The sequence below is a fragment of the Hyperolius riggenbachi genome, chromosome 7, assembly GCF_040937935.1.
Source record: "Hyperolius riggenbachi isolate aHypRig1 chromosome 7, aHypRig1.pri, whole genome shotgun sequence".
NCBI classification, from domain to species: Eukaryota; Metazoa; Chordata; class Amphibia; order Anura; family Hyperoliidae; genus Hyperolius; species Hyperolius riggenbachi.
In genome coordinates, this window is record NC_090652.1 from 15,055,768 (window position 1) to 15,081,612 (window position 25,845).

Below are 25,845 nucleotides of genomic sequence, written 5' to 3' on the forward strand. Positions count from 1 at the left end.
AATGCCCACAGAACTTCCTGGCCTGCTTCAGGACATCCGCTAAGCCAGGGTACTTTGCCACAAATCTTTGAACAACTAGATTCATGACATGTGCCATGCAGGGTATGTGTGTCAGCTTCCCCATATGCAAAGCGGCAAGCAGATTGCTGACGTTGTCGCACACCACGTTGCCTATCTCCAGGTGGTGCGGGGTCAGCCACTCATCCACCTGTTTCTTAAGAGCAGCCAGGAGAGCTGCTCCAGTGTGACTCTCCGCTTTGAGACAAGACATGTCTAAGATGGCGTGACACCGTCGTACCTGGCATGCAGCATAGGCCCTGCGGAGCTGGGGCTGTGTAGCTGGAGAGGAGAACTGCCACTCAGCCAAGGAGGAGGAGGACAGCGAAGAGCATGTAGCAGGAGGAGAGGAGGTGGCAGGAGGTCTGCCTGCAAGCCGTGGAGGTGTCACAATTTGGTCCGCTGCGCCCTGCTTGCCATCGTTCACCACCAGGTTGACCCAATGGGCTGTGTACGTAATGTAGCGGCCCTGCCCGTGCTTGGCAGATCAGGCATCCGTGGTCAGGTGGACCCTTGACCCAACGCTCTTCGCAAGAGATGACACCACTTGCCTCTCAACTTCACGGTGCAGTTGGGGTATGGCCATCTTCCACTCCGGTGTTCCGATGGCCACAAATTTACGGAAGGCCTCAGAGTCCACCAGCCGGTATGGTAACAGCTGGTGAACTAACAGTTCCGCCACGCCAGCTGTCAGACGCCGGGCAAGGGGGTGACTGGCCAAAATTGGCTTCTTCCGCTCAAACATTTCCTTCACGGACACCTGACTGCTGCTGTGGGCAGAGGAGCAGGAACTGCTCAAGGGCAGAGGCGGAGGGGAGGAGGGTGCCTGTGAAGGTGCAAGGGAGAAAGCTGCAGAAGCAGATGATGCACCTGAAGGAGGAAGAGGAGAAGGAGGGTGACTTTTCTTTTGTGTGCTGCTGCTGCTGCTGCTTTTGCTCAGGTGGCCATCCCATTGCTGTTTGTGCCTTTTCTTCAGGTGCCTTCGTAAGGCACTTGTCCCTACGTGAGTGTTGGCCTTTCCACAGCTCAATTTTTGTTGGCAGAGCGAACAGATGGCTTTGCTCCGATCTGAGGCACACACATTAAAAAATTTCCACACCGCTGAGCCATCCTGGGATGTGGGCACTATGGGGACCTCAGCAGCTGATGCTGAAGGGCAAGTTGGCTGGCTGTACATAGGTGGCGATACATGGTGCCGGATACTACCATCAGCTGTTTCTGACGAAGAGCTGCCCCAGCTTCTTTCAGCAACTTCTCTCCTCCTACTACTCTCTGACTCCCCCTCTGAACTGTCCCCCTCTTCATCTCCTCTATTGGCAACATACAGAGGATCCCTATCATCGTCATCATCGTAATCATCCTGCCCAGCTTCGCTTGCCTCAGAAAAATCCAAACATGCACCATCAGTAGGTCCTTCATCCTCCTTACACGTTACATCCATAGTGTTGCCGCGTAACTCAGACATATGAGCTGGTGAAAATTCATCTGGCTGTAACAACAATGGCTGTGCATCAGTGATTTCAACACTAAATAATTCTTGCGAAGTGTCAAATGCAGCGGAAGTGGTGCTAGTAGTAGCGCTGGTGGCTGAGCAAGATGAGGTGTTCTGTGTCGCTAAATACTCAACCACGTCCTGACAATCTTGGGAGGTGATGGGACGTGCCTTCTTCCGAGCACTGTACTGTGGGCCAGGTCCACACGAAATTACATTTACATGACCTCGCGCAGACCTGCCGGGTGCCCTTCCTCTGGCTCTGGCACTACCTCTTCCTCTACCTGTTTTGTCCATATCGGGTATGCACGGAGTGGTATATCACACTGCGTGCACTCACGTAGGTAGGTGGGTTCACTTAACTGCACAGGTATGCACACTGATGCGGTGGGTTCACTGAACAGAACAGGTATGCAGTGGCGGGTTCACTGAACAGTACAGGTATACAGTGGCGGGTTCACTGAACACAACAGGTATGCAGTGGCGGGTTCACTGAACAGAACAGGTATACAGTGGCAGGTTCACTGAACAGAACAGGTATACAGTGGCGGGTTCACTGAACACAACAGGTATGCAGTGGCGGGTTCACTGAACAGGTATATAGTGGCGGGTTCACTGAACAGAACAGGTATACAGTGGCGGGTTCACTGAACAGAACAGGTATGCAGTGGCGGGTTCACTGAACAGAACAGGTATACAGTGGCGGGTTCACTGAACACAACAGGTATGCAGTGGCGGATTCACTGAACAGGTATACAGTGGCGGGTTCACTGAACAGAACAGGTATACAGTGGCGGGTTCACTGAACACAACAGGTATGCAGTGGTGGGTTCACTGAACAGAACAGGTATACAGTGGCGGGTCCACTGAACAGTACAGGTATACAGTGGCGGGTTCACTGAACAGAACAGGTATGTAGTGGCGGGTTCACTGAACAGAACAGGTATACAGTGGCGGGTTCACTGAACACAACAGGTATGCAGTGGCGGGTTCACTGAACAGGTATACAGTGGCGGGTTCACTGAACACAACAGGTACGCAGTGGCGGGTTCACTGAACAGGTATACAGTGGCGGATTTACTGAACAGTACAGGTATACAGTGGCGGGTTCACTGAACACAACAGGTATGCAGTGGCGGGTTCACTGAACAGATATACAGTGGCGGGTTCACTGAACAGAACAGGTATACAGTGGCGGGTCCACTGAACAGAACAGGTATGCAGTGGCGGGTTCACACAACAGGTATGCAGTGGCAGGTTCACTGAACACAACAGGTAGGCAGTGGCGGGTTCACTGAACAGGTATACAGTGGCGGGTCTACTGAACAGAACAGGTATGCAGTGGCGGGTTCACTGAACACAACAGGTATGCAGTGGCGGGTTCACTGAACACAACAGGTATGCAGTGGTGGGTTCACTGAACAGGTATGCAGTGGTGGGTTCACTGAACAGGTATGCAGTGGCGGGTTCACTGAACAGGTATGCAGTGGCGGGTTCACTGAACAGGTATGCAGTGGCGGGTTCACTGAACAGGTATGCAGTGGCGGGTTCACAGAACAGGTATGCAGTGGTGGGTTCACAGTACAGGTATGCAGTGGCGGGTTCACTGAACAGGTATGCAGTGGCGGGTTCACTGAACAGGTATGCAGTGGCGGGTTCACTGAACAGGTATGCAGTGGCGGGTTCACAGAACAGGTATGCAGTGGTGGGTTCACAGTACAGGTATGCAGTGGCAGGTTCACTGAACAGGTATGCAGTGGGCTCACTGAACAGAACAGGTATGGTGGGCTCACTGAACAGAACAGGTATGCAGCCAGGAACAAGCTAAGCCTAACTAATCTTTCCCTATGAGAGACAGTCTGCAGCAGCTTGCCCTACTCTCACTAATGCAGGCACACGAGTGACCGTAATGGCCGCCGCTGCCTGCCTTATATAAGGGGGGTGGGGCTCCAGGGGCTAGTGTAGCCTAATTGGCTACACTGGGCCTGCTGACTGTGATGTAGAGGGTCAAAGTTGACCCTCCATGGTGCATTATGGGGCGAACCGAACTTCCGCAAACGTTCGCCTGCGGGACACGAACGCGAACCACGGAAGTTCGCATGGAACCGTTCGCAGGTGAACCGTTCGGCCCAACTCTACATAAAAAGCACTTTTTTTTTTAAGACAAAAAAAAAATTGCAGTGATTTGGTCCAAGAAATTTGTAAATAAATGTTGGGGGCGGGAAATACAGGGACAAAAACCCCCCAGTGATGAAGTGACTTGTGCCCAACAACCAAACAATTCAATTCATAATGGCACATCAGTATTCTATATACTGTATATATACATAATGCTAATCAATACACAATTCATACACCATACATTGTGAATAAATAAATAGGATGTCTTATCAATACTCCAATCAATAATCAATCCATATGTCCTATGTGGGGAATAAATAAACAGGACGCCCACTAATAAACATATCTAGCAGATTTAGTGGATCTAACATGCATAGGGCTCGATTCACAAAAGGGTGATAACGCAGCTAACTCAGCACGCCCAAACCTTTTACTGATCGGGTGCAAAGTTTAGAAATGTGTGCAGAACTTCACACCGGGTGCGATCAAAATGTTGCAGCGGGTGCGCCTGAAACGGGCACACCCGGTGCGACGTTTTAATCACACCCAGTCATGGGAGTCCGCAGAAAATTTTCCAGGGGGGGGGGGGGCAAAAAGTGGGGAGTAAAAAGCGGGGCGGCGCGCCGTAAATTTGGGTTGGTGTTGTGTGGCGCGCGTAGCGCACCAAAAAATGGAGCTACATGGGTGTGGTCATGAACCAGAATGTGGGTGTGGTCGTGGGTGGAGACAAGTTTACATGAACTAAGTAATGGTGGGACATTTAGATTAGGACAGTGGTGGCGAACCTTTTGGAGGTCGAGTGTCCAAACTGCAAAGTCACTTTACTATCACAAAGTGCCAACAGCAATTTAAACTAAATACAAAGGTTTTAACTCATACATGAACATTATGGAAAATTAAGTTGAAAATAAACTGTGAAGATAAACAATTTCATCCATCCTACTCCTGAAAAAAATTATTCATTCTTTTTAGAACCTCCCAGTTTCATTTTCTGTTTTAAAAAGCGGAAAAAGTAGGTTTAATGCTATTGTCTCATATGATGATGATAGTTACATAGTTACATAGTTACTTTGGTTGAAAAAAGACATACGTCCATCGAGTTCAACCAGTACAAAGTACAACTCCAGCCTGCTCCCTCACATATCCCTGTTGATCATAAAATCCCTGGATTAACATCATTGGCATTACCTAGTAATTGTAGCCATGGATGTCATTCAACGCAAGGAAAGCATCTAAGCCCCCTTTAAATGCAGGTATAGAGTTTGCCATAACGACTTCCTGTGGCAATGCATTCCACATCTTAATCACTCTTACTGTAAAGAACCCTTTCCTAAATAAATGGCTAAAACGTTTTTCCTCCATGCGCAGATCATGTCCTCTAGTCCTTTGAGAAGGCCTAGGGACAAAAAGCTCATCCGCCAAGCTATTATATTGCCCTCTGATGTATTTATACATGTTAATTAGATCTCCTCTAAGGCGTCTTTTCTCTAGACTAAATAAACCCAGTTTATCTAACCTTTCTTGGTAAGTGAGACCTTCCATCCCACGTATCAATTTTGTTGCTCGTCTCTGCACCTGCTCTAAAACTGCAATATCTTTTTTGTAATGTGGTGCCCAGAACTGAATTCCATATTCCAGATGTGGCCTTACTAGAGAGTTAAACAGGGGCAATATTATGCTAGCATCTCGAGTTTTTATTTCCCTTTTAATGCATCCCAAAATTTTGTTCGCTTTAGCTGCAGCGGCTTGGCATTGAGTACGATTATTTAACTTGTTGTCGATGAGTACTCCTAAGTCCTTCTCCAAGTTTGATGTCCCCAACTGTATCCCATTTATTTTGTATGGTGTTAGACCATTGGTACGACCAAAATGCATGACTTTACATTTGTCAACATTGAATTTCATCTGCCATGTATGTGCCCATATAGCCATCCTATCCAGATCCTGTTGCAATATAACACTATCTTCCTTAGAGTTGATGATTCTGCACAATTTTGTATCATCTGCAAAAATAGCAACATTGCTCACTACTGTATCCACTAGGTCATTAATAAATAAATTGAAGAGCACTGGACCCAGTACAGACCCCTGTGGGACCCCACTGCTAACAGTCTCCCATTTTGAGTACAATCCATTGACCACAACTCTTTGTTTTCTGTCCATTAGCCAGTTCCCTATCCATGCACACAGACTCTTCCCCAGTCCTTGCATCCTCATCTTTTGCACCAGACTTTTGTGGGGAACAGTGTCGAATGCCTTAGCAAAGTCTAAGTATATCACATCTACAGCATTCCCAATATCCATATTAGCATTCACTACCTCATAAAAGCTGAGCATGTTAGTCAAACAGGACCTGTCTTTAGTAAACCCATGTTGATGCTGAGAAATAAGATTATTTTCTACTATGAAGTCATGTATAGTATCTCTTAGTAACCCCTCAAATAGTTTGCATACAACTGATGTTAAGCTTACAGGTCTATAATTTCCTGGATCTGATTTTTTGCCCTTCTTAAATAATGGGAAAACGTGGGCTGTACGCCAATCCACTGGGACTCTGCCAGTTGCAAGAGAGTCACAAAAGATAAGATAAAGGGGTTTATCTATAACTGAACTTAATTCCCTTAGGACCCGAGGATGCATGCCATCCGGGCCAGGTGCCTTGTCTATTTTTAATTTATTTAGTCTTGCCTTTACTTCTTCCTGCGTTAAGTATTTAATATTACAGTTAGAAGATTGAGACTCTTCCGCCTCTGTAATTTGCAACAGTGCTGTTTCCTTTGTAAAGACAGAAGCAAAGAAAGCATTTAATAACTCTGCCTTACCTTGGTCATCCACCATTGAGTTCCCACCCTCATCCTTTAGGAGTCCTATACAGTCAACCTTTCTTTTTTTAGAGTTGATGTACTTGTAAAACTTTTTTGGGTTAGATTTGATATCCCTAGCGATTTGATTTTCAGCTTCGATCTTTGCCAGCCTAATTTCTTTTTTACAATTTTTATTGCACTCCTTATAATTGCTTAGTGCAGCCTCGGTCCCCTCCTGTTTTAGGACCTTATAGGCATTCTTTTTCCTCTTCATTTTATCTTTAACCTTTCTATTCATCCATAGAGGCCTTTTTTTATTCCTAGACATTTTGTTTCCATATGGGATATACATACTACAATATTGATTGAGAATACGTTTAAAAGCTTGCCATTTCCCTTCAGTGTCCTCCCCTTGTAGTATATTATCCCAGTTCACCAAACTTAGTGCCTGCCTGATTTGATTGAACTTTGCTTTTCTAAAATTCATAGTTTTAGTGGTCCCGCTGCCCCGTGGCCTATCAGTCACCAGATCAAACGTTATCATGTTGTGATCACTATTTCCCAAATGTTCTTGAACCTGCACATTTGATACATTATCTGGTCTATTCGATGATGATTCAGCTTTTTCCATAGTCTCGCAGTTAGCAATCATGTGACCCCCAACAAGACAAATTCAGCATCCGCAATCATGAGCCCCCCCCCCCCCTCATCAAGACAAATTCAGCAATCATGAGGCCCCCAACATGACCAACTCAGCAATCATGAGGCCCCCAACAAGACAAATTCAGCAATCATGAGGCCCCCAACAAGACAAATTCAGCAATCTTGAGGCCCCCAACAAATCATGAGGCCTCCAACAAGACAAAGTCAGTAACCATGAGGCCCGCAACAAGACAAATTCAGCAGTCATGAGGCACATAAATAGACCGCTTTTCACATAAATAGGCAGAATGCCCCCTTAATATGTAGACACCTCTCACCTGGCAGCAGTACACTCAATCTGACAGCAGTGGTTCCCCAAAAGTAGGTAGCCCCAGGTCTATAGGTGTCCTCAGAATAGGTGGCCAGCGGTATAGATATCCCCAGAACTGGTAGCCAGGGGTAGAGATGTCCCCAGAACAGATAGGCAGGGGTATATGTGCCCAGTATATGTAGGCAGGGGTATATGTCCCCAGTATATGTAGGCAGGGGTATATGTCCCCAGTATATGTAGGCAGGGGTATATGTCCCCAGTATATGTAGGCAGGGGTATATGTCCCCAGTATATGTAGGCAGGGGTATATGTCCCCAGTATATGTAGGCAGGGGTATATGTCCCCAGTATATGTAGGCAGGGGTATATGTCCCCAGTATATGTAGGCAGGGGTATATGTCCCCAGTATATGTAGGCAGGGGTATATGTCCCAGTATATGTAGGCAGGGGTATATGTCCCAGTATATGTAGGCAGGGGTATATGTCCCAGTATATGTAGCCAGGGGGATATGTCCCAGTATATGTAGCCAGGGGGATATGTCCCAGTGTATGTAGGCAGGGGGTATATGTCCCAGTATATGTAGGCAGGGGGTATATGTCCCAGTATATGTAGGCAGGGGGTATATGTCCCAGTATATGTAGGCAGGGGGTATATGTCCCAGTATATGTAGGCAGGGGGTATATGTCCCAGTATATGTAGGCAGGGGGTATATGTCCCAGTATATGTAGGCAGGGGTATATGTCCCCAGAAAAAGTAGCCAGGGGTATATGTCCCAGTATATGTAGGCAGGGGTATATGTCCCAGTATATGTAGGCAGGGGTATATGTCCCAGTATATGTAGGCAGGGGTATATGTCCCAGTATATGTAGGCAGGAGGTATATGTAGCCAGGGGGATATGTCCCCAGAAAAAGTGGCCATGTGTGCAGGAGGAGGGGAGCAGCGCAGAGAAGAGGGAGAGCTATGGTCACTCACCTTAGGGGGCTCTCCCTCCCTCTCTCGCTCTCCCCTCCGGAGTCCGGAATGAAGTGTGCAGCGGCTGGCAGCGGGCGGAACTTACCTCCTCTCGTCGCACACGCCGGATGGATTAGCCGCTACTCTGGTCTGATCCAGACCAGAGTGCGGCACCAGAACTTCCGGCGCAGGAGCGAGACGAGGTAAGTTCCGCCCGCTGTCCAGCCGCTGCACACTTCATTCCGGAGGGGACAGCGAGGGAGAGAGAGCCCCCTAAGGTGAGGGAAGGGGGGGGGAGAGGTCCGCCCTTCCCCACTGTGCCCATAGCTCTCTCTCTTCTCTGCGCTGTTCCCCTCCTGCTGGCTGCACGGGCACGCGGCCAGGGGGGGGCAGCGGGCGGCCAGGCTCGGGCAGATGCCCGGTTTTGCCGTATGTGCGGACGCCCATGCACCCGGTGCAACGTTTTGCATGCAGCACTAAACTTTGCACGCGATCAATAAAAGCTTTGGGCGTGCTGCTAACTAAGTTTGCACCCTTTTGTGAATCGAGCCCTTAGAGGCTCCACTATTTATGTGTAAAGTCGTCCCATTTGTGAAACACACCAAGGGCTGGTCACTGACCCCAGTAGCAGGTGCAGCGGTGCGTCCGCCGGAGCACAAGCTGACTCTTCAAGCAATGTGTTGCAAAGACCAGCACACTATAAACAGCAAATCCGAAGAAACTTGTGTTATTTGGAATATTTTTTCAGTAGATTGCGGTGACAACACATGTAGATGGCCAGGCATATAACACATCAGTCCATATCAAATGAGTCCATAGACCCTAAATTAGCACAACATCCGGCTACAAACAAAGCAAGGATAGAGCCTTCCTATTGCAGATAGACAGCAGCGTTCCTATTGCAGATCCTGAGATCAGGCAGTACATGTGTCACCTGGGGGGACAGACACCGGCCTGGAGCTGCATCAGACAAAGACCGTTTCCCAAAAAGTTTTTTATCCCAAAAAGTTTGGAGATATGCGATGGTAAATTCAACAAGCGTTTTGCAATAATGTCAGAACCGTTTTCGCTCATCTCTGCCATGGACATCTGTACTTGCTGCTCAATTTCACACACATTGTTACAGTAAGACTGGGAGCACACTGGGGGTACCATGAGTTGTCTGCCATGTGCACTTCTGTTTTTTTTTCTCTGCATTTTGCATGTTTGTATGCGTCTGTGGCTGAGTTTGCATTTTTCATGCATCCTATTATTATTATTTTTTAGAATCTGCCTTTTTTTAAATTAAAGAATACAGTATCATATGTTATAAAAAAAAAAAAAAAAAAAAAAAGGAATGCAAAACACATGCATTTTTCACCATAGGAAAGCTCATTATGGGGCTGATTCATGAAGCTCTGTTGCTATAGCAGCGCAAGCTCCATGATCAGCACCGCACTCTGAATTAAAGGCCGCATGCTACGCTCGCCCTTGGAGTGTAGCGTGCCTTTCTTAGTTATGTGCACTGCTTCCATAGCAACATGCGTTCCTTAAAATGCCGGCTACTGCTTTGAAGTTTTGCAATGACAATACTTCACTAGAGCGGCCGCTACTATGTTCATTTTCTCTGCATTTTGCATTTTTGTATGTGTCTGTGGTTGAGTTTGCTATTTTCATGCATCCACTGCCCACATCCAAAACCTCACGAAGTCCTGCAACTTCCACCTCTGCAAGATCTGCCCTTTCCTGACCTCTGTCACCACCAGACTCCTCATCCATGCCCTCATAATTTCCCACCTTGACTACTGCAATGCCCTTCTGTCTGGTCTCCCTATGACCTGAATTGCCCCGCTGCAGTACATTACGAATGCTGGTGCCAGAATTATCCACTCCTCCCATCGCTCCACCACGTCTGCTCCCTTCTGTGAATCCCACCACTGGCTTCCTATCTAGTCCAGAATCAGATACAAGATACTGTGTCTGGCCTACTAATCTGTCCACAAACCCTGTCTGACCTGCATTTTTGATCTTACTCAGATGTACACACCTAGCCATTCACTCTGATCCTCCAATGAACTTTGCCTGACCACCCCCCGCATCACCCAGTCCCATGCGCGTCTCCAGGACTTTTCAAGAGCTGCTCCAGCACTATGGAACTCCTTCCCTCCCTCCATTTGGGTTGCACCATCCTTCAACATCTTTAACAATGCCCTCAAATCGCACCTTTTCACCCTGGCCTATCCCCCCTCACTGGTGCTCTAAACCGGCTGCTGAACACTGAACTCTGGTCCCCTATCTTTCATGTCCCTACCTAACCCTCTAGATTGTATGTTTTGGGCAGAGTCCTCCTCCTGTGTCTCCTACCTGATCATGCACCTTAATTAACGTACACCCATCCTATGGATCTGAGGGAACTCAACTTGCCTAATCTTCATGCACCCATCCAGTGACTGACTAAGCATTACCTTGTACTCATACTGTGCTGCGTGATCTGGTTTTCATGTATTCCTGCATTGTCTTATTATTGTATGTCACCCCTAAGTATTGTCTGTAACCTTAACTAATGTCCAGCACTGCATAGTATGTTGGCGCTTTATAAATACAAATATATGTATATATATTGATTTGGCATGTGTTTATTGTTATGTGGATTAAGCAAAATACATTGAAATTGGCAATGCTCAACCTGTGAAATGTCCAACAGGCATACATGTGCTAGTAATGATAATAGAAGGTGATGAAGATAAGGGAGTTGTGCTGTGATTGATAATAAAAATATAATAATAATAATAATAATAACAACAGCATTCAAAGGCTGACTGCAGGTGAGTCCACAAAAAAGAGCTTGCAGTTAGCTCATTCAGCACAAGGTGCCGCTCCCACCTCTCCCACGTGGGACGCACTGAAAGGAGGAGATTAATCCAAAGACAGGAAGTGATGTAACAGCAGGAAGAGAAGTCGCAGGAGGTGAGAGAATACGCGGCTGGAAGAGGTAATTGTGTGAATCTTGTTATATATGGAGCAGAGCAGAGGTTTGGGGTGGGCATGCTTTGTTACAGAGGAGGACATAGTACACCTGTCACTATCCTGATCATCCCCCTTGATGAGACTTATATATAACTGCTGTGACTTGTTTGCCAGTTTTCTATTGCTCCCCCTACATGTACCATAGATTATGGGTCGGATCTCACCTTCCTAGTAATACGGTAATTCACTCACATCACAGAGACAAGAGAAGATATACAGTACAGACCAAAAGTTTGGACACACCTTCTCATTCGAAGAGTTTTCTTAATTTTGGACTCATCAGACCAAAGCACAGATTTCCATTGGTCTAATGTCCATTCCTTGTGTTCTTTAGCCCAAACATGTCTCTTCTGCTTGTTGCCTGTCCTTAGCCATGGTTTCCTAGCAGATATTCTACCATGAAGGCCTCCTCTTAACAGTTGTTCTGCTGCTAGAACTCTGTGTGGCATTGACCTGGTCTCTAATCTGAGCTGCTGTTAACCTGCGATTTCTGAGGCTGGTGACTCGGATGGACTTATCCTCTGCTTCTGCTTATCCTCTTGGTCTTCTTTTCCTGGGGCGGTCCACATGTGAGCCAGTTTCTTTGTAGAGTTTGATGGTTTTTGAAACTGCACTTGGGGACACTTTCAAAGTTTTCCCAATTTTTCGGACTGACTGACCTTCATTACTTACAGTAATGAAGGACACTCGTTTTTCTTTACTTAGCTGGTTTTTTTCTTGCCATAATACAAATTCTAACAGTCTATTCAGTAGGACTATCAGCTGTGTATCCACCTGACTTCTCCACAAGGCAACTGATGGCCCCAACCCCATTTATAAGGCAAGAAATCCCACTTATTAAACTTGACAAGGCACACCTGTGAAGTGAAAACCATTTCAGGTTCTAGCTCTTGAAGCTCATCAAGAGAATGCCAAAAGTGTGCAAAGCAGTAATCAAAGCAAAATGTGGCTACTTTGAAGAACCTAGAATATGACATTTTCAGTGGTTTCACACTTTTTGGTTATGTACTATACTTCCACATGTGTTAATTCATAGTTTGGATGCCTTCAGTGTGAGTCTACAATGTTCATAGTCCTGAAAATTAAGAAAACTCTGAATGAGAAGGTTTGTCCAAACTTTTGGTCTGTACTGTATATTGAAAATAGCCATGTCCCCCCCAGTGCTGGCATTTACCCCTGTATAGCCTATTCTGCCCCCAGCATTGCCATATTACCCTGCAGTGTAGCCGTATCTCCCCAATCACAGACCACCATTTTCAGCTCCCTCCTGGGGTATTAGTAATATTGGGTAGTCGTCAGGGTAGAGGCTCCGGGGGCACCAGTCTCTGGGAGTGCAGCCCTGAGGGTGTGCCTGTCCCCCCCCCCCCCACACCTCCCCGAACACTTCAGAGTTACGACTCTGCATGTTTGGGAGACTACCTAATACTGGGGGTACATCTGCCTATACTGGGGAGGAGGCTGTCTGTTTGACTTGGGGAAAGGGTCTGGGGGCACATGTGCCTTTCCTGAGAAGAGAGACTGCTTGGGGTATATTTGGCTGTCAATCCTTGGGTTAAGTCTTGCTATCTAGCCTGGGTGTGGGGTATCCTAATACTAGGGGTACATCTGCCTATATTTGAGGGGATAATGCCTAATACTGGTGTACATATGGCTATCCAACCTGGTTAGGGGTACTGCTTAATACACGGGGTACATTGTGATATCTAATCTGGGGTTGGGGGGCTGCCTAGTTCTGGGGATACATCCGGCTATCTCTAATGGGGATGGTGGGCTGCCTAATAGTAGCTATCTATACTGGGGAGGGGGACTAGCTTATACTGGGGGCACATCTGCCTTGTTACCTTGGGTAGGAAGACTACTTGATGCACCTGGCTTTTGAAACCCTTCAGCACTTTATTTGGCCCGATGAAGTGGACAGAGACCTACGAAACTCGTTGCCTGTGCTTACTAAAAATTAATTATCTTTATATATGAGTTTATCATTATTTAGGTAAGCTACTTCCCCTTTTTTCTTTTTTATTTGATTTAAACTCAGGTTTATACACACCTGGGTGCCTCCTAATGCCATTATGATGGCTTCCCAAGTCTTCCAGATATCAGTCATCCATCAGACCAGCCACCAGTCAGACCATCCCTTGAGCTTCATTGCTATGTCTTTAATGGCTGAAGTGAAATGTGGAGAGATGTCTGAATTTTATACCGTGGAAAAGGGTGAATGTTTAGTTATATGAAGGGTGTGAGCAGGAATCCAGGCACATGCATCTCTATGGAGAGAGCTTGCAGGGAGTAGTAGTTTTATTGTTAGGGTAGTCTGCCTTTATTCCTGAGAATCATACAAAGTATCTATGTGGGGGGTTAGTTTACATAATTGTCCCTTAGGGAGGGAGACATAGAGAATAATATAATCTGTGAATAGTGCGGAGCTGTGATTGGCTGATCTTGTATGCCATGGAATACTGAGCCCATAAGATCCTCGTGGAGCAGCTCCCACCTCCAGCTGGTGCCTCACACGTATGCACACTCTCTGTGTTACCTTATCCTTGGATTTCCCTCGCTGGTGAGATTGCATGCCCCGCTATCACCTTGCCCAAGTAAAATAAATTACCCGGTTTATGACACTGTGTCCCTGTCACCGCGAGCCCTGCTCGTCGCTGACAAATGCCTGGCAGGATGCGCTGCTTCTCCTCTGCGCATGAGATCTTGCGCTTCCCGGCGAGCTCGTGCTTTGATTGGCTCAGCACATAAGAGGCGTGACCATTAGCGCTGGCTGCGGACTGCAGAGCCGTGTGTCTGTGAGCTATGCAGAGACGTGTATGGAGACAGAGGTATGCGCACAGTTCACTGACGGCTGAAACTGAATCAGATTTTATATGCAGGCTGTGATGTTCACTGACACTGGCTGACCATGGATATGATTTTATGTGTACGATATCGCAAAGGGGGGGCTGGGAGGTAAATGGGGGCATAGTGCGATATTGCAGATAGTGTGCAAGGGCCACCTATAATGAGTTAAAAAACAAAGGTTTACTTCCTCCAGTCCTCGTCAGCCATCCTGTGCCCTCGCCAGAGCTCTGGTGTCCTGGGATCCCCTACGTTGGAGATGCCGACCTCGCCAGGTTGGCATCTACTGCGCCTGCATGAGCCCCCCTGGTGTCCGTGCTCACGCAGTCGCCATCTGAAACTGAGGAGATCCCGGGACACCGGAGCTGCGGAGAGGGCACAGGACGGCTGCCAGGGGCTGGAGAAAGCCCTGGGTAAGTAGATCTTTGTTTTTTAACTCCTCGGACATTTCCTTTACCCTCCTTAGCGGTATGCCCGACACTGTGTCGAGCATACTGCAGGAGTTCCCCAGGATGATTTTAAGTAATTGCATAGTTCTAATAGCTTTAGCTACCACTAGGCTATCTAGCAGTGGTGGCCGGCATCTTCAGATTACATTTGATCCCCCCGATCGCCGCTAAATACATTACCCCCCCTGGATCCAGTGATCGCGCAGCCTCCCTGCACATCTCCGGTCCTCTCTATGGGGAGGATCGGGTTTGCACATGACGTCATGACATCGCTCATGTCATGTTCGACTCCTCGTATCCAAAATTGCTTCGACTCCGACTCCACAGCTCTGAGTAAGTAAGGATAATTCATAGCTAATTAGCTGCAGGCCTCAGCTCTTATCTTCCTATATCTCCAGCTGTTCTCTCTTCACATCCTCATCCATCTACCGCTGCCGGCATTGCTGTAACCTCCCAGGAATGTGTGCATGGAGAGGAGGAGAGAAGCACCAGATGATGAGCAAGGCACACTGGGAGAGAGGACTGTGGTGCTGAATGCGCAGATACCACAGCTTATGGGATATTATCAACCCCTAGCTATGTATGTTGTTTTATGTGTTCTGTTTATTAGTGCTAATATCTTACACCTATAATTTGTTATCTATTTCAGAACTGAGATCTGACCTTAAAGAACAAATTACATGTGAGGAGTGATCAGCAGTCTATGGAGGAGGGTGACATGATGGAGACAATTAAAGAGGAACAAGGAGAGGCCTATGTGAGGAGTGATCAGCAGTCTATGGAGGAGGGTGGCATGTTGGGGACAATTAAGGAGGAACAAGGAGAGACCTATGTGAGGAGTGATCAGCAGTCTATAGAGGAGGGTGGTATGATAAGGACAATTAAAGAAGACGAAAGAGAGACCTATGTGAGGAGTGATCAGCAGTCTATGGAGGAGGGTGGCAGGATGAGGACAATTAAAAAGGAAGAAGAAGAGACCTATGTGAAGAGTGATCAGCAGTCTGCTGAGGAGGGTGGCATGATGAGGACAATTAAAAAGGAAGAAGAGGAAACATATGTGAGGAGTGATCAGCAGTCTATGGAGGAGAGTGACATGATGGGGACAATTAAAAAGGAAGAAGACGAAACATATGTGAGGAGTGATCAGCAGTCTATGGAGGAGAGTGACGTGATGGGGACTAGTGAAGAGGACATTATTACTGGGATGAGTATTGGTGAGTGATAAATGTATCTCCTTTTAATGTCCAGTGCATATAAGCTGTGTGCTCTACATGTTGTCAGTATACAGGAGTCGTGTCTGAGGAAGGCTTCATAGCTGAAAGCTTACTCCTTTTCTTCTAATTTAGTTAATAAATGGCATCATCCTGATTCAAAACTTTTTGCTTGCACTAGCGCAATAAGCTAACTCTCTTACTGAATGACAGAGCTAACAATTAGTAAGCTAACTCTCTGAGTTACTAAACTATCAATAACAGGTTCAGTGAGTCTCTAATTAGCACAAACCAATCACAAAATGCAAATACACAGCACTGCTCTTTCCAGCACAACCTCTCACACAGTACTGAGTAACAGCAAGGAGATAATCCAAGATGGCATCCGCCTTATATAGGGAAGGGTGTGCCCAGAGCTCTGCTCATTCCTATTATTTGCTAGAGATATTCTGATTAAAAATAAAAATGCACTTCCGTAATGGACTCGAAGTAATTACAGCTTGCATTCGAAGTCAGAATTTGTAACCGCGGTGGATTACGGATTATGACTATGGTGCTGTAGGCCGCAATAACGACTTGTCATTAGTTATCCATAAATTACAGGTCATTACATCCAACACTACCTGGGACAGAGGAGGGGGCAGAAGGGAGTTAGACTGGCCTCCCCTTGACCCCCTGGGGGCCGTACCGCCAACAGGCCTTCAGGTATTACCGTGTTAGTACATGATAATCCTTGTCTGGCAGACGGCCAAGCAGGAAGTGACGCTCACTTCCTATTGGGGAAGCAATCACGTGCACAGAAGTGTATTGCTTAAATACGATTCCATGCATGCACAGCGCATCAAAATGTGGCGGTCAGTTTAAAAACGCGCGTCTCCATAGACTTACATGACTTCTGGTCCCCCGCAAGATCCGCACAGTAACATAGGTATGCATTCGCATCGGGGATGCGGCAAAAACTTCACTTCCATCGCATTGTGCCGCACCACGTCGGTATGGAAGACCCCATAGACTAACATTGCCCTAGCGGTAGGCTGCGGTGAAAATGTGGCACCGCGCTGTGCCAGTGTGAAAGGGCCCTCAGGCATCTGTAGTGAGGTGCACCCTGCCGCCGACTGCATGGTCCAACAACCAGGATACACATTCCACTACATGCTCATGTGGTGGCTGGGATGGCAGTCCTGGTAACATAATGGAGGCTGGGGATCCACCATTGTGGCACCAAACAGCACATCAGCTGGCGGAAGGGGTCACTTTCCACCAGCTGATAGGGCAGGAGCTGTTGGGCCAACAATCTTGCCAGGAGCCCATTGTTGCGGATTACTGTTGGGTCAGTTGGAGCGAGAGGCCTCTTCCGTGCAGTCATTTCGGGGAGAGAGGCCTGGTGCTGGGTGACAAACTGAGGGGAGGAGACAGCTGATGAGGTCTGGATGCTGCTTCCAGCCTGGTGTGCAGAGGGGGTTGGCATGCAGTGGGACTGGGCAGGCTGCTCATGATGCACAGAGTGATGGATAGAGGAAGACGAGAGGGGCCTCTTGCTGCTGCTTCTCCTCCTGACACACTCTGTCCACTGCTGCCCTGTGCATTCATTTTTATGAAGATAAAAAAATTTAGACTAAAGTACAAAAAAAAATCAAATTACAAATTAAAATTAAAAAAATAAAAAGGGAAATAAAAAGCAGGGCTGTGGAGTTGGAGTCGGAGTAATTTTGGGTGCCTGGAGTCGGGAAAAAATACTCAGACTCTGACTCCTAATGAATTTTAAACTGTAATTAAGATAGAAAATATGGTAACATGTTCTATTTCTCAGATAAGTCATCATAAATAATTTATAGATACAGTAATATCTGTGCACAAAAATGAAATAAACCAATCAAAATGAGTTACTTGTGCTGCTTCAATAAAGCAGTCCCCGTATTTTTAAAGTCAGATATACGATACATATCTGATTGTGACTGTACAGTATATATGATGTGTACACAGGAATCTCTTATATACTAAATAACATCTATGCTGTAAGAATAAAGCCTGATGTGTAGCTGTGTCACTAATAGAGATGGTCAATGAGATGGAAATAATTCTGCATTAATGCTGGTTTATGCAAATGTATGCACTCTCTTTGATCATGAAATCAAATAATTTGATATGTTATAAAAATTTGGTTTGGTGACTACGAATTAAAGGGTACCTGAGACGGATGAAAAGAAAAGTTTTATACATACCTAGGGCTTCCTCCAGCCCCCTTTAGGCCAATCAGTCCATCGCTGTCCTCCTCCACCACCTGGATCTTCTGCTATGAGTCCCGGTAATTCAGCCAGTCTGCTCAGTCCGGCCACGTACCGCTCCCACAGCCAGGAACATTCTGCACCTGCCCAATAGTGCTGCACAGGTGTAGTACGCTCCCAGCGGTGCAGTGTGTGCATGCGCACTACGCCCGACTGGCTCAAGTACCTGGACTCATAGCAGAAGATTCAGGTGGCGGAGAAGGACAGCAAGGGAATGATTAGCCTGAAGGGGGCTGGAGGAAGCCCCAGGTATGTATAAAACTTTAATTTCCCCTGTCTCAGGTTTACTTTGTTACACAGTAGTACTATACTCTACATATGCACTCTCCACAGAGCTGCAGGGAATCCACTGAGAATGTTGTGCACAGTGAACACAGAGGTGTTGTCTATCACCCATAAACCTTGTTCAGATTGTGCATGAAGAATGTGAACTAGAGGAAGAATCTCCTCATTCCCCTGCAGAGTACCTGCACATCACTCTTACATGTACCCAGAGTTACATTGCCTAGGGCCTGATAGATGTTCTTTGTTCCGGTCTGTACTTTTTACAAGTATTCTTACCAAGGACTAGTTTTAGTCTAAAGGGAATAAATATGGCAGTCTACATATCCTTCTCACTTCAGTTGTCTTTTAAAATTCCTAAGCGTTGGCAGGTAAGAGATGAATTTCATATTACATACTTTCAATCAACAAGATTGTAATATGCAAATTAGAGGAGTCGGAGTCGAGGAGTCTGAGTCGGTGGAATCCTAAACTGAGGAGTCGGAGTTAGTGGATTTTTGTACCGACTCCACAGCCCTGATAAAAAGAAAATAAAAAAGACTTAAAATAAGTGAAATGGAGAATAAAAATTAGATAAAAAGAACACGGAAACTTTCTAATCAAATAAAATTCAAATCAAAATATATTTAAAAAAAATTAAAGTATATCAAATTTGAAATAAAAGATATAAAAAATAAATAATAAAAACAAAAGATAAACCCACTACACCAAATCCCCCCCCCCCATACACACACACACTGTACACACACACACTCACACTCACACAACAGCGGTCTAATATGCAGCACAATTATCAAACAACTTTTGTTGTGAAACAAGTTGAACAACCCAAAAAAAAAAGTTGCATGCTATTGTTCAAAGAACTGATAAGACTGATAAGCCGTCAATCCAATTGTTGTGCTGGATCCGCACCATACAATTTTTTGGCAGATTTGCCTGCCCGATTGAATATTTCCAGCATGTCCAATCTGAAGATCGATTGATCAGCTGATGAGTCTGGCGTGAGGACGAAACGCGCGTAGGGCGGAGCTAAGCGTCTGACGTCGTGAGGACAGCGCACGGACCGGCCGGTCAAGCAAGAGGCGCACGCAAGTGAATCCTGCGACTGAAGGAGGAGGCGGCGGCAACGGGAGAACGTGAGTGTGGCAGACACACACCCGGGAGCCAGGCGGATGGGCATTGGCAGCTCACTCTGTTTGATATGCGCAGACTGCTTCTGAACGCGTAAGTGAGATTTTGTATTGCGCACAGAGGCACTGTCAACAGTATTACGCTATATGCGTTTCTTTCTTCTGTTTTTATGTTTTATGGGTGAATTTTAACGGAGAAAATAAATCAAAGTCCCCACAAGAGGCTTTTTGCATACTACTGAGGATCGTGTTGTTGATTGGAATAACAAAAAGCGCTGTTTCCACCTAACAAAGAGGTGGGATACATCTGGTGAGCAGTGTGGCATGTAGTGTGGTGGAGTGGCACTTGTCACAGGTGTAGATACAGAGACACGGGTTTCAGTGATTTAATTGTATTGCTGCTTGAACTATATTACCCTATGTAGAGATCTTTCCCTTGCAGGAACAAGGTTTTCTGATATCTGTAAAACGCACCTGATAGTTGAGGTGGGGAGATCTGGAGCAAGTTTTTTTGAGATGCGTGAGACCCACCTGATAACTGAGGTGGAGAGAATCTGGTGAGCATATATTAACAAGGGGTGAGGGAGACAGATGTGATTCACCACCCGGGGAGCACAAGGCACGAGTGATCTGTAGGTGGTGGAATATTGTGAACGACAGGATTGAACAATATTACCCTATGCGGAGTCTTTTTTATGATTACAGGAATGGAGAGCGCGGCAGTTTAATTGAATTTTAATATTGAAATGAAGTTCATCAGAAACAACTTACTTTGAGTGATTATTTTTCTTGTAAATGTGCTGAAAGGTTTTTTTTATAAATGAGGTTATAAGTCATGTATGAGAAGTTTTGTGAATAGAGCCAATGTCAGAATGCCGCATTACAGCTACTCGGAAATGTCAGCCAATCACGGAGCTCAGAAGCATCGGACCAATCAGAGAATGCAGAATATTTCTGTGGAAATGGGAACCCCGCGGGATGCCTCCGCACTCTCTGATTGGTCCAATACTACCGAGTATTTTCCAGTCCTGTGATTGGACTTACATTTCCAAAAATGACTGTAGAAAGCGTAACACCACGGTCATCTCAGGCCAATCAGTGTACTGCGGATTGCATGCGGAAATGTGCAAGTTATGCGTACATCCACAATTATAGCTTACATTAAATATAGCAGCATTAACCGGCCAATCGGATTCTCTACCAATCTGGAGCAATTATAGGCCCTAGCAACCAGATCCTAGCTACCTATCACAGGCTATCCCTCCCCTCTTGTATATAAGAGAGGTGAGACTGTCAGCCATTTTGTGGGCTCAGTGAGGAGGAGGATATTGAGGGAGACAGTGCGCTGCATTGTGCTGCAGAGAATCAGTTGTGTGTGGATTGAGTTGTGTGACAGAATCTGGTGAGTTGTGAGATAGTGAGTGAGTGAGGAGTGAGTAGACAGACAGATTGTAGTGCACTAGTGAGTGAGGAGGATGAGTCTGGCGTGAGGACGAAACGCGCGTAGGGCGGAGCTAAGCGTCTGACGTCGTGAGGACAGCGCACGGACCGGCCGGTCAAGCAAGAGGTGCACGCAAGTGAATCCTGCGACTGAAGGAGGAGGCGACGGCAACGGGAGAACGTGAGTGTGGCAGACACACACCCGGGAGCCAGGCGGATGGGCATTGGCAGCTCACTCTGTTTGATATGCGCAGACTGCTTCTGAACGCGTAAGTGAGATTTTGTATTGCGCACAGAGGCACTGTCAACAGTATTACGCTATATGCGTTTCTTTCTTCTGTTTTTATGTTTTATGGGTGAATTTTAACGGAGAAAATAAATCAAAGTCCCCACAAGAGGCTTTTTGCATACTACTGAGGATCGTGTTGTTGATTGGAATAACAAAAAGCGCTGTTTCCACCTAACAAAGAGGTGGGATACATCTGGTGAGCAGTGTGGCATGTAGTGTGGTGGAGTGGCACTTGTCACAGGTGTAGATACAGAGACACGGGTTTCAGTGATTTAATTGTATTGCTGCTTGAACTATATTACCCTATGTAGAGATCTTTCCCTTGCAGGAACAAGGTTTTCTGATATCTGTAAAACGCACCTGATAGTTGAGGTGGGGAGATCTGGAGCAAGTTTTTTTGAGATGCGTGAGACCCACCTGATAACTGAGGTGGAGAGAATCTGGTGAGCATATATTAACAAGGGGTGAGGGAGACAGATGTGATTCACCACCCGGGGAGCACAAGGCACGAGTGATCTGTAGGTGGTGGAATATTGTGAACGACAGGATTGAACAATATTACCCTATGCGGAGTCTTTTTTATGATTACAGGAATGGAGAGCGCGGCAGTTTAATTGAATTTTGTTATCCAAGAACTGGACTTTCTGCAGCGAACCCATTTGACTGTTAACTGTACTAAGTGGTAACCAGTGTGTGAACTTTGGCGCAGTGTTTGTTTGAATTAGTTCATTTCAATATTACTTTTCTTACCTTAATTATATTATATTTTTGCTCTTTGGAAGCCTAAAAATGTAACATAGACGAGGTGGAAACAGGAAAACAGGGGAAAATCCTTTGTGAATTATGCCTATTGTTGCATTTATGTTTTGGAAATCGGCGTTCTGATGGAAATGTCAGACCATCCCCAGTCACAGTTTCCTTATTTGCTTAATTGGGAATAAGAGAGAGAAACATGTACATTACACGGGGCATATGAGTGACACGAGGACACAGCGGTAATAAGAATGTGGAAGTGACACCACATTGCTCTACAAACATAACACAGATCTCTTGCTATAAGTACATATAGGTCTGTTGTCACAGGAGTAACACATTGCTTCCACTGTCTCATCAAGCTCTACATTCACTTCTGCTCAATGTATGGCCAATGCTTTAGGTGTGGGAGGGGTCAGTGAGATGCAAATACCTCTGATGTGTATGCAAATGTAGTGCAGATTGTATGCAGATAATCAGATTTGTCAGGAAATGCATTTGATTGGCTGAACTCCCAGCTACATAAAATATTTATGCAAGCCAAAGTTGTAGTCATGTGATTGACCGCCTGTAATGAGCTCCACCTTCTGCAGTTCTCAGTCAGGCTAATAACTTGTGATGGTCAGTGACATGCCAATAACTCTGAGATGTTGCAAACTGTATGCTAATTTTATGCAAAGTAATGCAGCTGCTGCATCTGGTCCATTTCCAGTCTGCACAAACTTTGCCTCAACTTGGAATTATCAGCAGCTCACTGACCATCCCTAATGATAATTGTTCCTTCCCTCAGAATTCTCTAACAGGAAGTGACGATGTTTCTCTATTTGCAGCGCAGAGTCCCGGCATCAGGAACCTCTCAGAGACTCGTCTCTCTGTATCCACAGACAGTACAACAGATGATGATGTCATCGGACAAGAGTCTCCTGCAGATATCCTAGTTACCCCAAATATTCCCCCAGACCCCCCTCACCTGTATAATCCTGAGGGGCCTCATACCCAGCACAGCTCTCCCCCCGGTGGAGGGTCTCATATCTGTTCCACACGTGGGAAATGTTTTGTGAAAAAATCAAGTCTTGTCATACGCAAGAGAATTCACACTGGAGAGAAGCCCTATTCATGTGCTAAGTGTGGGAAATATTTTGTACAGAAATCAGACCTTATCAGTCATGAGAGATTTCACACTGGTGAGAAGCCGTATTCATGTGGTGAGTGTGGGAAATGTTTTGTACAGAAATCAGACCTTGTCAGGCATGAGAGATCTCACACTGGTGAGAAGCTGTATTCATGTGCTGAGTGTGGGAAATGTTTTGTACAGAAATCAACTCTTGTCAGTCATGAGAGAACTCACACTGGTGAGAAGCCGTATTCATGTGCTGAGTGTGGGAAATGTTTTGTACGGAAATCATATCTTGTCCTCCATGAGAGAACTCACACTGGTCAGAAGCTGTATTCATGTGTTAAGTGTGGGAAATGTTTTGTACAGAAATCAGACCTTATCAGTCATGAGAGATTTCACACTGGTGAGAAGCCGTATTCATGTGCTGAGTGTGGGAAATGTTTTGTTCAGAAATCATATCTTGTCCTCCATGAGAGAACTCACACTGGTGAGAAGCCGTATTCATGTACTAAGTGTAAGAAATGTTTTGTACAGAAATCAGACCTTATCAGTCATGAGAGATTTCACACTGGTGAGAAGCCGTATTCATGTGCTGAGTGTGGGAAATGTTTTGTTCAGAAATCATATCTTGTCCTCCATGAGAGAACTCACACTGGTGAGAAGCCGTATTCATGTACTAAGTGTAAGAAATGTTTTGTACAGAAATCAGACCTTATCAGTCATGAGAGATTTCACACTGGTGAGAAGCCGTATTCATGTGCTGAGTGTGGGAAATGTTTTGTACAGAAATCAGACCTTGTCAGGCATGAGAAATCTCACACTGGTTAGAAGCTTTATTCATGTGCTGAGTGTGGGAAATGTTTTATACAGAAATCAACACTTGTCAGTCATGAGAGAACTCATGCTGGTGAGAAGCCGTATTCATGTGCTGAGTGTGGGAAATGTTTTGTACGGAAATCATATCTTGTCCTCCATGAGAGAACTCACACTGGTGAGAAGCTGTATTCATGTGCTGAGTGTGGGAAATGTTTTGTACAGAAATCAAATCTTCTCAGACATGAGAAATCTCACACAGCTGGTAAGTAAGAGTCAGTGAAACATAACTTCACCTTTAGTGAACCTGAACTCGCTGCAGCATACTGCTCTCCATCTCCCCATCACAGCTGGGAGTAGGGAGTATGGAGAGTGGAGTGCAGCGGCCAATAACAGGCTTGTTCAGTTCCGCTTATCCCTCTCACATCGCTGGTGAGGAAGTAGTGATGGTCAAGTCGATGCAAATAACTTCGAGTTGATGCAAATGTATGCAGCTTAAAAATTAACCAATCAATTCATGCTGAGGTAAAGTCTGGTTCATTTTCAATCTGAATAAATTTGCATAACAATTTGCATAAATGTGCATCACCTTGAAGTTATTTGCATCTACTTGACCATCACTAGTGAGAAGCTCTATTGCTGCACTGAGTGTGGGAAATGTTTTGGTTGTGGTTTATTTCTTGCTAGACGCACCTGGCAGCATATTATACAGAGTCCCGGGGCTCTTTCATGCTACTCAGCGCATTGGTTTGTAAAGCAAGTCCCTGAGCTGAGGTGGGATGATGGGATAAACATGGCTACATATAGTACTAAGCCTGATTAGTAATTGGTTGTGTTCATCTTCTATTTATTCCATTGCAAGTGGTAAAGATGTAATTGAAAATAAAGCACAAGTCAGATCCGTACCCCTCTGGGTCCTCCCCAGGCTCCCCACATCCTTTTCCCGACCAGCGATCCAGCGCTGCACCCTCTAGAACAGCTATACTCAACCGGGGATCCATGTCAATTTGACACTTCCGTGGGATACAACAGTCCCACTTTCCCCATTTCTGTGGGGCAAAATAGTCCCACTTTGGCATATGGCTGCAGCAGCGGAAAGATTCCTTCATGCTGCTGCGAGGGATGTGGTGGATGGATCTGTAAAGCAGCCGCATCACCTGAAGCCTGGTCTATAGTTCCGGCACGCGCGGGAGTTCAAACAGAATCCCTGCTTCAAGGAGGAGGGAAGGACATCAGATGGTAAGTATGGGTTTTTTTTCCCTGCGCTGACACCAACGACCAAAGCAGCCACAGATAGGGGGGACAATGCAGCCACAGAAAGGGGGGGCAATGCAGCCACAGAAAGGGGAGGCAATGCAGCCACAGAAAGGGGGGACAATGCAGCCACAGAAAGGGAGGACAAAGCAGCCACAGAAAGGGGGGGGGCAATGCAGCCACAGAAAGGGGGGGCAATGCAGCCACAGAAAGGGGAGGCAATGCAGCCACAGAAAGGGGGGACAATGCAGCCACAGAAAGGGAGGACAAAGCAGCCACAGAAAGGGGGGGGCAATGCAGCCACAGAAAGGGGGGGCAATGCAGCCACAGAAAGGGGGGACAAAGCGGCCACAGATAGGGGGGACAATGCAGCCACAGATGGGGGGACAATGCAGCCACAGATGGGGGGACAATGCAGCCACAGATGGGGGGACAATGCAGCCACAGAAAGGGAGGACAATGCAGCCACAGATGGGGGGACAATGCAGCCACAGAAAGGGGGGACAAAGCAGCCACAGAAAGGGGGGACAATGCAGCCACAGAAACGGGGGACAATGCAGCCACAGATAGGGGGGA

At 46.2% G+C, this 25,845-nt stretch overlaps 1 protein-coding gene across 1 annotated transcript in view; it reads left to right on the forward strand.

The window, feature by feature from the left end:
- The window catches only part of LOC137525343 (uncharacterized), a 440,546-nt gene that overhangs the window by 14,097 nt on the left and 400,604 nt on the right, over positions 1–25,845 (forward strand). Inside the window, 1 exon segment of the mRNA XM_068246397.1 lies at positions 15,345–15,909. Coding sequence (XP_068102498.1) covers positions 15,399–15,909 — 511 coding nt within the window. The 5' untranslated portion in view covers positions 15,345–15,398.